General features: G+C 44.2%; 1 protein-coding gene across 1 annotated transcript in view; it reads left to right on the forward strand.

The window, feature by feature from the left end:
• The window catches only part of CSNK1G1 (casein kinase 1 gamma 1), a 148,327-nt gene extending 134,526 nt beyond the window's left edge, over positions 1–13,801 (forward strand). The window contains exons 12-14 of the mRNA XM_052647408.1: positions 5,496–5,602; positions 8,917–8,940; positions 12,975–13,801. Of these exons, the coding sequence (XP_052503368.1) occupies positions 5,496–5,602; positions 8,917–8,940; positions 12,975–13,029 (186 nt within the window). The 3' untranslated portion in view covers positions 13,030–13,801. The remainder of the gene's footprint in view (positions 1–5,495; positions 5,603–8,916; positions 8,941–12,974) is intronic.
• The last annotated feature ends 2,022 nt before the right edge of the window (positions 13,802–15,823 follow it).

The raw sequence follows: 15,823 nt of genomic DNA on the forward strand, positions 1-15,823 counted from the left end.
AACGTAAGATTTAAGAAGAGACCAGAGGTCCAGCTTATAAATAATGGGAGTTCCAGAGAGCAGAGAAAGTGGAGGGGCAGAACTCGTGGACAAAATAATCTTGCAGATCTGAGATGCGTTTCCAGGTCAGAAGGCCCATCGAGTGCCCAGCATGAATGGATGGTGAAATCACATCAAAGTATATCACTGTGAAATTTCAAAACACTGAGGACAAAGAGCAAATCCTTCAAGCTTCCAGAAAAAGAAAACAGTCACATGCAATAAAGGACCAGGACTTAGTATAGCCTCAGGTTTCTGAACAGCAGTACTGGAAGCTAGAAGGCAATGAGCAATCCCTTCAAAACTGAGAAAAAGTTATTTCCTATCTAGAATTTTGTACTTGTGCAAACTGTCAATTCTGGTTGGAATATGTAATAAAGACATTTTCAAAAATCTGTGGCCCCATTAATTTTACTTCTCATGCACCCTTGTGAAGCTGTAGGAGGATGTGTGCTGTGAAAATGAGTGAATCAACCAAGAAAGAGTAAATATGGGATCCAGGAAATGAGATCCAACTCAGGAAAGCAGCAGTATAAAGACATGCGGTCCCAGGCTGACAGCTGTCTTCCAGTAGAAAGGGGCAGCCTGTCCCAAACAGAGCTGGTCAGGAGGCCTGGAGAGCAATTTTATTAGTTAGCTCAATGGAAAACAAGAAATTATACAGGGAAGAAAAGATAACTATGGTACACTCCATGATACAGCTGTAAATAGCCTTTAATTGTTGTAAACACTAAGAATTGATTTAGTAATTATTGTATAAACTTTAATGGGGGAATAAAAAGATAAAAAAGGTGAATACACTGCCTAAAAGTAACAAATCAAGATGCATGTTATTCAGAGATACGGAAGTGAAAAACAAAGGAATCAGCTATAAAGGAAAGGGAAATGGTGGAGTGGAGGAAAGAGATAATTGTTTTTCACAAATATCCGAGTATGAATATTTGATTCTTTACCCAATGTGCTTGTATAACTAATAAAAATAAAACCTAACAATTTTAAAATATATATGTAAATATATATATATACACATGTATCAGTTTCTGATTATCTCATTTGCAAAAATTTGTAAGTTTAATAATAGCCAATTCATCTAGTGTTGTTGAAACGTGAGTTTCAACTATTATGGAGGTAATTTGGCAATACCTGTTAAAATCTTAAATATCTACCACTTTTGAGCCAATGAATCCAGTTTCAGATAAATAGCCCTCAAAAAAGTACAGGGAAAAAAATGTATAAATAGTAAAGATACATGTTTTAGAACAATGCTGTTAAGAGAAATGAGTCTCTTTTGTAATTTAAAATTGTATAATAATCACTTGTTAAAAAATGAAAAGAAGCAGGTGAAACTAACCTTAATAATAAGTCTTTGAAACCTAGTATGTATTTTACACTTACTGAATATCCGAGTTTAGCATTAACTAAACAAATATACTACTTCCATACAATGGAGAGACTGAGATCTCTGGATGTCGTGGAAAATGGCCAAAATATATTGTGGAAAAAGCATCCCATCCAACAGTATGTAAAATTTGGCTTCCCTCGTAGCTCAGTTAGTAAAGAATCTGCCTGCAATGCAGGATACCCTGGTTCAATTCCTGGGTCAGGAAGATCTGCTAGAGAAGGGATCGGCTACCCACTCCAAGTATTTTTGGCTTCTCATGTGGCTCAGCTGGTAAAGAATCCACCTGCAATGCGAGAGACCTGGTTTCAATCCCTACGTTGGGAAGATCCCCTGGAGAACGGAAGGGATACCCACTCCAGTATTCTGGCCTGGAGAATTCCATGGACTATACAGTCCATGGGGTCGCAAAGAGTCATGGACAGAACTGAGAAACTTTTGCTTTCTTTCTTTCACTTCTGTCCAAAAAAATGGCTCTAAAATTGTTTGAATTATATAGGAGATATAAGGGCATACAACTTAAGAACGACATTTAACGTTTAGCTAATATTCACTTTGCTCAAATCTTTATAATTATTTACAACTCTTAGTAAGATCAGTGTTATTCCAATTTTATAGATTGGGAAACTAAATCAGAGAATCCCCAAATGTATTAGTTTTGAATTATCAAATGTATTAGGATTGAAATGTTGGTTATCAGCTAAAGTACTGCTTCCTTTGGTATACAACTCTTGATTTTTCTTCATGGTAACAACTTGAAAAGCAGGGCTTATAACTCAGATCTCTCAGACTCTTAAAAGGGATGCTACCAATATGAAGGGCTAAAGTTCGAAACAGTACTTCACATTAGTCTCTTTCATGGGTAATCCTGTATTAATTACTTTGGTCTTAAATGGGATATAGCCAGAAAAATGTGAGATTGATATTATTATTAGTGATTACAGCAAAATAAGTTGCCAGTGTTCAAGGTATGTAAATAAAGCCTACTTTTAAATTAGGTTATTCTAAAATAATCAATGGAAAAGTATAAATGATAGTTTCAAATACTAATGATTTGTTACATCCTTAGAGTTCTTCACAGTTTTTCACATTGCTTTCTAAATATCATTATGTTTAACTGCCATAGTAATTAGGAGATCAATGGAACCAAGGTGGTTATTGGCCTAGCCTTACAGAAATGGAAACCAGGGCTCACAGAGAGCGTTGACGCTTGAGAATCCAGCTCTTTGGCCACCTCCACTAGGTGTTCCACCGCACATCTAGGCACCAGTCCTGTGGTTTGACAAACTGTACCTCCAACCTGAAATAATTAAGTGTATGCTCTAGAGGTCCAGATTAGTTGCCCTTGATTCCCAAGTATATTTTAGACGCAGTTAAGTTTAAGGTTAGACAGTTGATGGTAGAGTTATCATTTGTGCCTGAGTTGTTTGAGACCGGATGCTCATGGATGCAGACAAGATGTCTAGTCTGTAAAATGGGGCACCCAAGGACATTGCTTGTGGGTCAAGTGGCAGCATAGTAAGGAGAAATTAGAGTATGAGATGTGTGAAACGCTGTAAGCAAGTGCCATGACCCAACGTCCCCAGGTAATTCACAGTGTGATGCTGACTGTCGCTTCATTTATGTCAGTAGAGGCCAAGACATTTTATTTAACATCTTATCTACTTCCTGAATTGTTTATTGAAAAACATTCTGTGATTTCTCCTTGTGCCCACCAGAAGCATATGTAGGCTGAGGAAATTAACAGGACAACATTAGCAGGACTATAGTTCTCCAATCTATAAACCTTATCTCCTCAACTTTTCATTTTTGTTGAAACTTTTCATTTTCCCCAACTTTGCATTATGAAATTTAAAAATCTATAGCAGAGTTGAAGGGGAGATACAGTGAGCCTATGTGTATCCTTAACTAGATTAACAAACGATTGATTTTTGCCATATTTTAACTCAGGAGGGGGTGTTTTTAAAGTATTGTAAGTACATTTCAGCCCAAAATACTTCAGCCTGCATCTCCTTAGAATGAAGCCATTCTCTCATGCAACCAACACCACCACTGTCATATATAAGAAAATTAATAATTCCATAATAGCTCATATACAGTCATATCACATTTCCCCCAATTGTCTCCAGAATTTATTTTGTAGTGTTCTGGATCTGATTAGGGTTCATGCATTGCATTTGGTTGTTATGCCTCTTCAGTCTCTTAATTTCTTTTAATCTATAAAGATCACCTCTGTGTTTAAAAAAAAAAAGAATTTTAAGACATATCTTTTTTAAAGAATTTAGACTTGTTGTCTTATAGAATGTCCTGCACTTTGGATTTTCTTATTTTTTCCATCATACTTAAGATTCAGATAAATTTTTTTTGCAAGAATACTATATAGATAATACTATGTAGTATTCATTATATCATATCAGGAGATAAATAAGGTTAGGTGGTTTCATTGATCAGAGATGTTAAATTTGATTACTAGCAAATTTTGGGTCTCCCATGGGTAAGTCCAGGTTTAATGTTGTATGTTTCCTTGACTAACTGTACAGCATTGTTAATAATTTTTTAAAGCTTATATTGATGTAATTAATAAGAATAATAAATACCTCTAGTTTAGAAATAATGGTGGGCAAAGACTGCTGATAAGTTGTATTCACCTTGTCTGCCCTTTCCTTTTTGAATAAATACCTCAAAGATTCCTTAGACTAAACATTTCCCTCCACCTTCGTTTTTATCAGTGTGCAGGAAATAGTTACAGATTACTCCCTCCCAGCTCCAGCGGGAGATAAAAGTAAACCTTGATGGAGGGAGAATAACAGCGCTGTGAATGTTTATTGAGCCATTATCATGTACCATGACACTGGGCTAAGCGCGTTCTGTGGATTGTCTGCACAGTAACCCAGTTAGGTAAGCAGCATTGTTTCCCCATTTTACAGATTAGGAAGCTCAGGCACAGAAAGAGTGAGGATCTTGCCCAGGGACCCACAGCAAGTAAGTGGTGGAGCTAGGGTTCAAACCCAGGGCCGAGTAAGTCTAGAGCCCGTTTCTTACCTACTGCGCTGTGCTGTCTCCATTACAGTGCACCAGGTATTGTACCAGACGTGGTTTCATGCATTTTCTTGTATAATTCTCACATCAATCTATAAGCAACAGTCTCATTTAGATGAAAAGTTACTTACCCCAGGGCATATATGATATCTGAACCATTGATCCTATTTTGTGGTTCTCTCCCATGTTTCAGCCAAGGTCTTTAACAGCAGAGTGGTTTGTCCAGTGGGGTCCCTTTTCCCACTTCCCAGCACCCACATAAGCAGGAATCGTGTGCTGGAAACGAAACCAGGTGACAGAAGCAGCTGCACGAGCAAGAGAAGCCTGATCGGTTCCGCATTAACCAGATGGCAGGAGTGCGAGCCTTCAGTTACAGCTCGGGGACCGTCAGTGAGAGATGGGATGACACTGAGCCTGAAATAAAGGTTGCGGACATAAGACCGGCCTTCCAAGGGGAAGTGTTTCCTTACTGTCTGCCCTCTCACACAGAGAGGGTGTGGCAGTCTTATTTGAGTAGCTTCAAACCGAAGGTCCAAAGCTGTGAAGAAATTTCCAAAGGAAAGTGCGACTGCTTATAGTTTTCGATGCTTACTATTGATTTCCTCTTTAGATTTTTTCTTTTAACATCATCACTGAGTCTGTATATAATTATAGCATAATAAGCGGAGAGGAATAGAATTAGAAACAGTAATATCAACTATTTTATAGGATTTCTGTGAGGATTCGATTTACACACACACATACAACACAACACAGTGTAGCAAGAGTTCCTAACAGAGTAGGCATTCAGTATGAAAGTTATCATAGTTATGTGAGTTTTGTGTTTTCACATGATATGGGTCTGGGCACATTCCCTAAATTAGGACGTCTGGCCCCCCAGCCCAGAAAAACAAAAGTTCTAAACATTGCCAGGCTCTTACCTAAGCTAGAGACCAGGTCTCGCTTAGTGAGCCTCTCTGGCACTGGCAGGAGGCTCCTATTGCCGTGGTGTCCGTCACACTCTGTCCTTCTGTTTCAGGTGGTTAGCTCAACCAATGGAGAGCTGAATGTCGACGACCCCACGGGAGCCCACTCCAATGCACCCATCACAGCTCACGCCGAGGTGGAGGTAGTGGAGGAAGCTAAGTACGTTCATCTTTCAAGGGGGCTTTTGAGTTATAGGTTGAGAAATCTTTTCTCTGTCTTTTCCTCTCGTGTGCTGCTCATTTCAGACTGGATTTCTCATGCTTGTGTCCACCGCTTTCTTCCTTAGACCATTTTATTTTGTGCATGGTACCTTAGCCCCCGCCACCCTTCTTTAGCTGTGATTTCTGGGAAGACAGTCACTTTTTCTAGTCCACATGGATGAAAAGACAGTAGTGACCTAAAAGGAACATGGTATAAAAGCTACACCCAAGAATAGTCACGAGTCTCTTGGGGGCCCTGGAGCCTCTTGCTCCCTAAGGGACAGAGAGAAAAATCTGCTTGTCTCACCATGGGCCATGCTGGCCAGCCTCTGATTTCTGGTTCTTGGCTAACCGCTCTATATCTGTAGTCCTAGACAAGGGCCTCAGAGCCCTTTTGTTCTCAAAGTATTCTGAATTCAGAGAGACTTGGATTAGTCAGTTATCTGTACCTGTTGAATGAGTGAGTCTTGGGAAGGAGAGGAAATCACACTAACCCCAAGAAGGTGGAGAGCCCCTCTTCCCTTTTCTGCTTCTCTTGCATGTGATTGCCTTGCCCTTCCCATCCCACTGGCCTCTGGCGCTCTCTGCATGGTCTGTGTTTAAACTCTTAGAAAATGGGGTCAAAGGTGAAATACTGCTGATTCTGCTACAGAAGCAGCATCTCCATCACTACTTTCCCTTTTTGTCCCAGCCTGAGTTCAGGTCCAGATTCAAGCTCCAGTACAACATTAGGTAGGGAGAGAGAAGTCCTTCACAGATTAGCAGCTTCTGCCATGCCCATTATGGATGACTTTTCTTATAAACTCTTTGATAACATGCAGGCTGTTCCCATATCTTATTCTCAGAAGCAGGCAATGTATCTATAATGACACTGTCCCTTAAATGATCTTTTGAGCCTCCAGATATAGCCAAGCCAGAAGACGTTTGTGCCTCCGTAGGAGGTAGTAAGAAGCTAATCAAGATCTGCATTCTTCCTCCTAGATATCAGCACAACTTTGCGTGGTTGTTGCCCTGCCCATTCCTGTGCTCTGCTGCCCATCTCTGTGATGGACTCACTTTGCTTTCAAAGGTCCTTTCCTTCAGAAGCCAGGGCTTGAGGATTCCTACCCAGTAGATAGGGGGCTATTCACACAAAGAGACAAAAAGACTTGGACTCTCTTGCTGAGTCCCTGCTCACTGTAGGTAGCTTCAGATAGCCCTCTCCTGGTTAAAGTAAGGCCCTAATATACAGGGAGGGCAAAGGAGGGGTTTAAAGTCAGGAGGAGACCATTTTCAGTAAGGAAACATGCTCCCTATTCTCAGGGACTTTGGAAGTTTTCATGGTACTCAGTATTTCAGTTCCCACAACAGAACTTCACTCTCCCAGATATACAGTGTGGTTTCTGAGCCCTCAACCTTGACTGCACCTTGGAGTCTCCTGGGCCACGTCAGAAAATACAAGTGCCGAATCCTGGCTCCAGAGCTGCTGGTTTCATTTATCAGGGATATGGCCTGAGCATCAGAAAGTTTTAAAGTTCAGGTGATTGAGATGTGTAGCTGAGGTTGGAAACTACTGCACTGGGTGTGGTCTGACCGAAATATTGTCTGAGCTGCAAGGTGGCTGCACCATTCCTCCCACCCCACCTCACTCCCAATCCACGGCTGTGGCTATCACTCTGAAGGCTAGGTGAGCTGTGGATTTACTACTGTGCTCTGAATACCAGGATAGAATGGGCTTTAGTCTTACGATATGCCCTGTACAGATTTATCTTTGAACCAGTTTATTTCATTTCATTTTGGTAAATGTGTACACTAATTGTATATGTGAGTGTGGTGTTTGTGTTCTGTGTAAAAGATAGGGGACCATTCGCACAAAGACATTTCAATCTGGTGTGTTCTGTTCTGACATAATCTAAATTCCAGGACATAAAGAGAGTTTAAAGCCTCCCCATTCAGCAAAAAGGACCTCTGTGCCAGGTTCGAGCCTTCTGAAAGGTGTGGAAACCAAAGGGGAGCAATCGTATTTGACCAAATGTCATCCAGAAGCATGGCTTAGGACATGTTGTCTGCTGATTTCCCCAGTGATTTCATGAGCTGCCAATCCATCTTGCCCAGAGAACTGTCAGGGCACAGCTGTGTGTTTTTCTTCGTGGCCTTTTATGTATGAGGAGAGTAGTCGGAGGGGGGGAGGGGGGGGCGGAGCCATGTGTCCACCTGCCTGATCGATTTCATGGGAAGAAGTCACAGCTAGGGAAGCACAAGGCATCCCACACAACTCGTTGCACACAGCTGTGACGCCATTTGTCCATGCAACCTGCTTGTGGAAGAAGAGGGGGCTGTTGCTTTTAGATTAAGATTCAACGAGGGTCCCGAGCAAACAGTGTGAAACCTTCACGTCGAAGCTTTTGATTTTGGGTTTCTCACCGAGCTTGCTTTGTGTAAAGGAGGAGAGAACAGGGTCTTGTTTGTTTGTACTATAAACAAAATGAATGTCTATCTTACATTTAGCTCTAGGACACATATCCTTGTTTAAGTGTGATTGAAAGGGTAGTGAGGCAAGGCAACTTTTCGGTTGACTTTTGTAAGAACACAGGAGTTTTTGGTTATCCACTGACTTTAGCTACAACTTGGCACATGTGGACCTCATTTCCCCTGAGAATTAACAAGAATGGGATTTAGGCCCTTCTCTGGCAGTTATAACTTAATCCAGAGCAGCAGTGACCCTCCTTGTTCTCTCCTAATAGGATAAAGTGTCTCTTAAGCCTGTTTTCCCCTCTAGAGGAAGAGCTAACTGCTGGCCTTTTTGGTCAGACATGTATGTTGGTCTTACAGAAAGGCCAGGGACTTCTCTTTCCCTCAGAATATTTGGGAGATCAGCTTAACAAATTGCATGGTATGACGTCATGCAGGAATCAGAATGACTCGGCCTTGTGCCTGTTTGAATTCATACAAGCAGGATCATATGCCCTTTCTCCTGCTCCCTTTCTGGAAGTTGCCCAGGAAAGCCCACTCTCGAGGCTCCCACCAGCTGTTTCAGTTTTGCCTTAGTCCTCACAGCTCCAGCTCCCACCTTGACGCTTCTGTCAGGCACCTCCCCCTACCCCCTCCACTTCAGTGTGGGGACCAAGTGGCCTGGGCCTACTCACCCTGCCTTGACGGAGGAAGAACCTAAACACAGACACATACTGCATGTTTGCATGGCTCACAGGGAGTCGCTTTCCTCTCACCTCTGTGGACTAATATCTCTCTCTCTCTCTCTTCCTTTCTGTGTTTTTCTCTTCACACATTCTGTAGCTGCCTGAAAATGCTCAACCTGTGGTGAGTCCCTCTCTCCAGTTCACATGCTCGGGGAGTGGACCAGGCTAGGTTGGGATTGGCAAAGCCAAACATAAGGCCTCAGGAACACTCAGTGGCTTCCTCATGCCACCTTGTGCTGTCCCCGCCCAGGCTGGGGCACTAGATCTACAAGGTGGTGATGGGCAGGCCTGGGCATTCACCTGGGAATTCATCTGTTCCCTCTCTCCTTTCAAACCCACCACACTGCTGCCTCTTCCCTGTCAAAACAGTATCCCACAGTATCCAAAACAGTCTCTTCATTTTTAGCTGAGCACATTTTTTTTCTGAAATTAACACGGCCAGATATTATCAGACAGAGAGGGACAGAGGTAAGAAGACCGAGTTACTGTATCAGTTGTATAATCAGAATCTAGTTGCTCCTCACAACAGTCATTGCCAGATAATTTCACATTCTGTGGTTTGGTCTCTAACCTTGACATTAGCAGCTTTGGAAAAATCTGTGACTTTTCTTTTTGGTTTAGCTGGTTTTTCCATCTGTAGAATATGAGTCTCTCTGAGTAAGAGAGCTACTTCTTCGGGGTAAGATGGACATTTTGTTGTTGCTGTTTTGAGTTTTTTGTTTGTTTTTCATTTACTGTCTGTTTTTCCCTCTTTTCTCTCCTTTTCCCTTCCTATAAGGGTTTAGTGGGCCATGGACTGACTTGACTAATGAGATACTGGGGCCTCTTGTTTCCACCCTCAGAAAAGTTTCCTTGAATGCATTTTTAGTTACAGCATGAGGTGTACTAAAGGGGAAGCCCTAAAGATTCTATGTTGGCGGAGGCACATTCTTGCTGGCAGACAGAGCGCCCTTGCCACCCCTCTCCCTGGACACAGCCTTGACTTCCCAGGTGCTTGTGAGCCGTGCCCTGTTGCGGTCTGGAGCCCTCCCCCACATTGTCTGCACGCATGGGGCAACATTCTGTGTGGCGACTACAGTCTGCTGGACTCTGTTCTGCCTTGTTTCTGCTTGTCTTCAGCGACTGGGTTGGGCACCAGTTTTTGCCAGTCTAAGCCAAGTTGCCCGCAGGGTTTCCCCAGTGGCAGGGTGTATTGAAGATAATACAATGCAGGGTTTGGTGGAGATAGAATTTGCAGTATTGCAGTACCAAGGAATACATTTGGCCTGTTTATTTACCAGACATGTGTCTGTGTAATCGGACATTGTCGTGGTCAGTATTTTCCTGTGAGATGTCAGTCACATGATCCTAACTGCCGAGGGCCTATCGTGTGCTCGTCTACTCGACGTTTGGAACTCTAGGGGGTCCCAAGGCCTTCCCCAAAGAGTTTAGGTGCAGTCTACCTGGAGAGGTAAGACATACGTGCTTGAAAGGTCACATGATATTGTCCCTTGAGAGGTCAGTGTCAACAGGGATGGTTAAGAAAGACTTGATGGATACTGTGGGGCTTAAACCCAGCATCAGAGCAAAGGAAGGGTGTACCAGTACAGCAGAGAAGCATAATACAGGAATAGCTGAAGGGAGAGCGAATCAAAGGATCAGCTGGAAGAAAACCCAAGACCCAGGAAGGGTTCATCACTTGTCTTTCATCCTCTTCTGAGAATAAGACATCTGTATGGAGTCAGTCAGTGGACTGGTCTGGTGTCTGATGAAGTTTTAACAGGTCCTGTTGCTGGTAGTCAGCACAGAAACCAAAGAGTCAAAGAGCAGATTGCAGAGACTGTTTCCTCATGGGTAGAAAACTATTAAGAGCTTTGCTCCTGCTGAAGTTCTAACTATAGTAACTAACAGAAATTAATCTAAAGCTCTAAACCGCAGCTTACACTCTCCTCCAGTCATGCGAATTCAGCTTTGCACATCAGGTTATGAGATGCTTATCAGTAGATACTAATTTTTATGTCTTGCCCTGGAGGAGATGAAAGAAAAATTCTATCATTTGAATTGGACCAAAACAGTATTTTGAACTTTTTAATGATTGCCCTTACTTAAAAACACAAAATCATTATCTTAGTACCCTCCGAAAAGAATAATAGAAATTGACTTAAATGCTAGTGATCCCTCTGAAAATCATGGTCAACAGGGAATAGGTAGCTCTACTGGAGTATTGGTGCTCCCATGAGATTTCATTCACCTTATTTAATAATTTCTGGACATTCACCTTGAAAAATGTCTGTTTTCTAAAGCATATGTACAAAAATAAGACCCTTCTTTTTTTTTAATCCTTCCCCAAGGATATTCCATTAAGGACTGAAAATAATCAAAAGTGTTAGTCATTTTTATTTAAAAGAAATTATGCAGTCTCTAAATACAAAGGACACTTTGTTTAGTGACTATATTGCCACTCATTAATAGTACATCTCATGTGTCATCATACTCTCAGAAAATCTTTTTTAAGACTCTCTTAAGGACTTTCCTGGTGGTCCAGTGGTTAAGAATCTCCCTACCAATGCAGGGGCCACAGACAGGTGCGACCCTGGTCTGGGAAGATTCCACATGCTGCAGGGCAGCTAAGCTCATGGCAGCACAACTACTGAAGCCCTAGAGCCCACGAGCCACAAAAAGAGATGCCACTGAGATGAGAAGCCTGCCCACTGCAACTAGGGAAAGCCCTCAGGCAGGAACAAAGACCCAGCATGCCCTAAGTAAATAAATAAAATGTTGTGTTGTTTTTTTTAACAAAACAGTATTTTTAAAAAATTGTTCAAAAAGTTTTTTTTAAGCCTCTCCTTAATTACCTGTTTCCAACATCTCCATGTTTAATTCATTCAGATATGGTTAAAGCCCATCATTTTTCTGTGTAAACATCAATTTCTGCATTCTAGGAAGACACTTTATCCAAATTTTTAATAACTAGTCCATTGGGTATGGGAATACCAATGGGTCTGACTGAAAAAGGAAGGAATCTGAGCTACAGCGGAGGACTTAGGGGCTCAGGGAAGTAAGCAACAGCACTTTATTTCTTTGTGAATACTTTGATGTTAAACCCAAAAGGATTAGGCAAAAGAGCCAAAGACAGTTTCTGAGAAAAGCTTTTCTTTCAAGGATCCAGCAATCCTGAGTTAACACTTCCAGCTTCTCTACCCTCCATCATCTGGCATCTTTGACTCACTCGCCACTTTCTGCCCCTGGCATTCTCATTTTTTATGCATCAGCTTCCTGGAAAGGATGTCTTTTGTACCAGCTGTGCCACAACCCTCGTCACGCTCTTCTGGAATAGTCACTGCCTGAGCAAGAGCAACTTCCAGTTCCAAAGACTGCTGTCCTTGGGCAGGGGGTTACCCAAGCCCAGGGATGTGGCAGAGCTGTGGCTGTCACCCAGGAGGCAGCACTTGGAGGGCTTATGAAGGGATGAGGCCCAACCCACCACCCTAAACAGGGTCAGTCCTTGAACCCAGTCTGGCCCAGCAACAGCCTCAGAGAGCTGGCTGAGAAGGACCATGCAACCTGCTGCTTCCTGAACTGAGGCACTGATACTCCAAATGAAGAGTGGACTGTGCTGATTTCAGTCAAGAGATCTGGGCTCACCCAGTTATTAGGGTCAGGGCTTCTCCTGCCTACACCAGGTAGCTGACCAGGGCTGGGGATGGAGGGCAGAGAGAATCCTTAATCCTTCATTGGTAGCATCACGAGAGCCTCCTAGAGTTCCAGACTTCATATTTTTCTTGGCATTTGTTTGGCCTTAGTTTAGCTTCCATACTTGCTGACCACTAAAGTCACATTAAATAATTTTGCCTCTTGTATTAAGTGGCAAACAGTGCATCTTTGAGGATCCCAGCCTTGGTTCAGTGTAAAGAAAGATGGCAGGTTGAGGTGTTAGACTAGGAAAGAAGCTGTCTTCATCCTTTCAAAAACGCCTGCCTGAGCCCCGCCCTGCCTGCAGCCCTTCGATGATAGGGTTTGCAGTAAAGTAGCTGTTTCCTTTGGCTTTCCACTGCCCACTGCCTCCAGTATGCGCACAGTAGGTGGTGGGCGGCGCTGTGGGTGGGTGCAGTCCACAGAGGCAGGCAGGAAGCTGTGGGCAGCTGCAGGCTGACTTGTGATCATCTTGTGCTCCAGGTGCTGCTGCTTCTTTAAGAGGAAAAGGAAGAAGACCACCCAGCGCCACAAGTGACCAGTGCCTCTCAGGAGTCCTCAGGCCTTGGGGACTCTGACTCGATTGCACCCGCAGCTCCTGCCATTTCTCATTGGAAGGGACTCCTCTGTGGGGGGAGGGTGGAGATCCAAACCAAAAAGAAGAAAACAGATGCCCCCAGAAGGAGCCAGTGTGGGCAGCCAAGGCCCAGTGGGTCAGTGGCCACCGCTACCTGCCTAAGGCTCTGAGCAGGTCCCAGAGCCGCAGGTCCTCCACTGCTTGCCCTCTGGGCTGCCTGGTTGACTCTCCTTCCTATTGTTTACAGTGAAGGTGTCATTCACAAAAACTCAAGGACTACTATTCTCTTCCCACCCCTTAGTTTACTCCTGGTTCTTGCCCCACCCTCAACCCTCTCCAGCACACAAGCTAATGAGCTGAAGGCTTTGTCTGCTGAAGGAGTTTAAGAGGCTGGGGGTGTGGCCAAGAAGGTGGGAGGAAGGTGCAGGCCAGAGCTGGAGAAGGACCTTCTCCGCCCACCAGCTGTGTTGGCGGCGCAGCTCCCTCTCCGTGCCTGTGCAGCCTCCGCCCCCAGCTGGCCGTGGGGTGCAGGTTGCTCCCTCTTTCCCTCTTGTGAAGTTACACTGTAGCACGCAAGCTGTGAGAAATCTGCAGTCTACTGTCCCTGCGTGTTGGCGCTCTCAGCTTTCTTGACAAGCAGACTCTGTTCTCCAGACAGTAGTAGTAGAACGTTGCAAGTTGTTCTGAGCAAAGGAAAAGACTGACTTTATTGCACTTTTAGTTGTTTTTTTTTCCCCCCCTCTTTTTCGTTGTCGTTGTTGTTTTAACACAAAAAAGAACCATGGCAGATGCATATTGTGTCTGGTTATATTGGGATTTTTTTACTTTTTTTCTGTTTGGAGGGGGATGGGGCCAGCCAAGCCCTGCAGAGAGAACATGGGTCCAGAGGACATTCTCCGTGAAAAGGGCGGGGTCTGCAGCACCCGGAAGAGGAGGAGCCAAACTCTGCCCTTCTGAGTGAACACTCAGGTTGGCAGGGAAACATACTTGAATTTTCATTCATCTTCTCGGCTGCTGAAGAATGTCCCTCCCAGAGCCTCTTGACCTCATCAGCCTGCAGTTTGGACAGCCTTGCTCTCCAGCACGTGGGAGGAGCCGGCCAAGCCAGACTGCGACCAGGAGACAGTTCATCCCAGAGAAGGAGATGCTTAACAAAACCGGAAATACCTGTTTCCTTCACTGCCAGGGACTTCCAACTAGATAGCCATGTGACTTCTTTAGTGACTCGGGGGACAAAATTAGTGATGAAACAGCCACCAACATATTGCCACTTAGTGGACAAGAAGGAGGAAACTGATCCTGCCTTCCAACTGCCAGAGGAAACCTCAGGATTTGGCTCATCGCAGGGGCCAGGAAATAAAATTGGTGTGTACTCTCTGCCCCAGTAGATGGGTTCCAGCATTTGGGCTGGCCTGCCTGCCTTAGCAGAAACCAAGCATCTGCAGGTCTTCTCCCAGCAGGCCCACAGCAGCAGGCTTAGGACTCAGTACCTGGGGCTCTGAGTGAACAGGAGGGGCTGGGCTGGTGAGTGCCGGGGAAATTCCAGGGGAAAGGAGACCGAAATGAAAGGTGTGAAGTTATCTTCTCACTTGGACGCTGACTCCTTCTAGATAGCCACATGTCTAGAGCCTGTTCTCCCCCATCCACTCTCCACGTCCCCCGTGCTGTAGACACACGACGTGCTGCGGTGAAGGGTCTCAGTTCCTCATTCACTGCTTGAAGAGTCAGCAGTGTGTGGAGTTAATCTCATCTTGATTTTCATTTGAGTTGAGTGGCTTATCCAAGTAGTGATTTCTCATTCCAGAGATGATCGAGGAGAAAGGATTCAGTCCATCAGAGAATGAGGTCTTGCATCTGGGGGTAGAGAGAGCTAACCATGGGGGAGAGTGACTGGTGACTTAGTCTAGGGGGTTTGAGGAACATAGTAGTGCCTCTGGCTTGAAGTGTAGAGCTGTCTTTTGGACTGGAGGGTGTGGGCCTACTTTCTGGTAGTTGATATTTTCCATGACAGGTCTCTTGATGTATCTTAGAGGAACAGTTACTGGGCTTCACTTGTGTTCCACTGGGCCTTGGCTAGGAAAGACCACTTCATTGGCTTCAAATTTGCCTAGCTAATGTAAAGATTGTGATCTTTAATTTTTTGGAAGAAATTTTCCTGTAGATGAAACAGAATGGCTGGGAGATGCAGGGACACACCCCTTCCCCACAAGAATTTTGAATGTTGGGGTTTGCTTCCTTGATATTAGCTGGTGGTTCAGGCACTGTCACTGAAACTTAGTTTCTCAATTGGCATTTGGGTAACTTCTCAATTTGGGTAACTCTAACTTCCTGTAGAGAATCTTTACCTTCCACATCCCAGTATAGAAAAGGCCTTGCTTCTCAAGGGAGGGCAAAGGCAAGTGGTGAAGTCTGGAGCATCCCTGGCCCTCCATATTCCACTAGGTGCCTCCCCACTTCCACAAGGAAAGCAAGGGTAGTTCCCAGCTTGGCTGCAGGGCGGGCCCTCTTGAAGCTGGATTTATGACTTTTGGAGGGTCTTAAGTTTATTTTATGGAGAAGGCAATGGCACCCCACTCCAGTACTCTTGCCTGGAAAATCCCATGGATGGAGGAGCCTGGTAGGCTGCAGTCCGTGGGGTCACCAAGAGTCGGACACGACTGAGTGACTTCACTTTCACTTTTCACTTTCATGCATTGGAGAAGGAAATGGCAACCCACTCTGGTGTTCTTGCCTGGAGAATCCCAGGGACGGGGGA

This window comes from Budorcas taxicolor, chromosome 10 (assembly GCF_023091745.1).
Source record: "Budorcas taxicolor isolate Tak-1 chromosome 10, Takin1.1, whole genome shotgun sequence".
In the NCBI taxonomy this organism is placed as follows: domain Eukaryota; kingdom Metazoa; phylum Chordata; class Mammalia; order Artiodactyla; family Bovidae; genus Budorcas; species Budorcas taxicolor.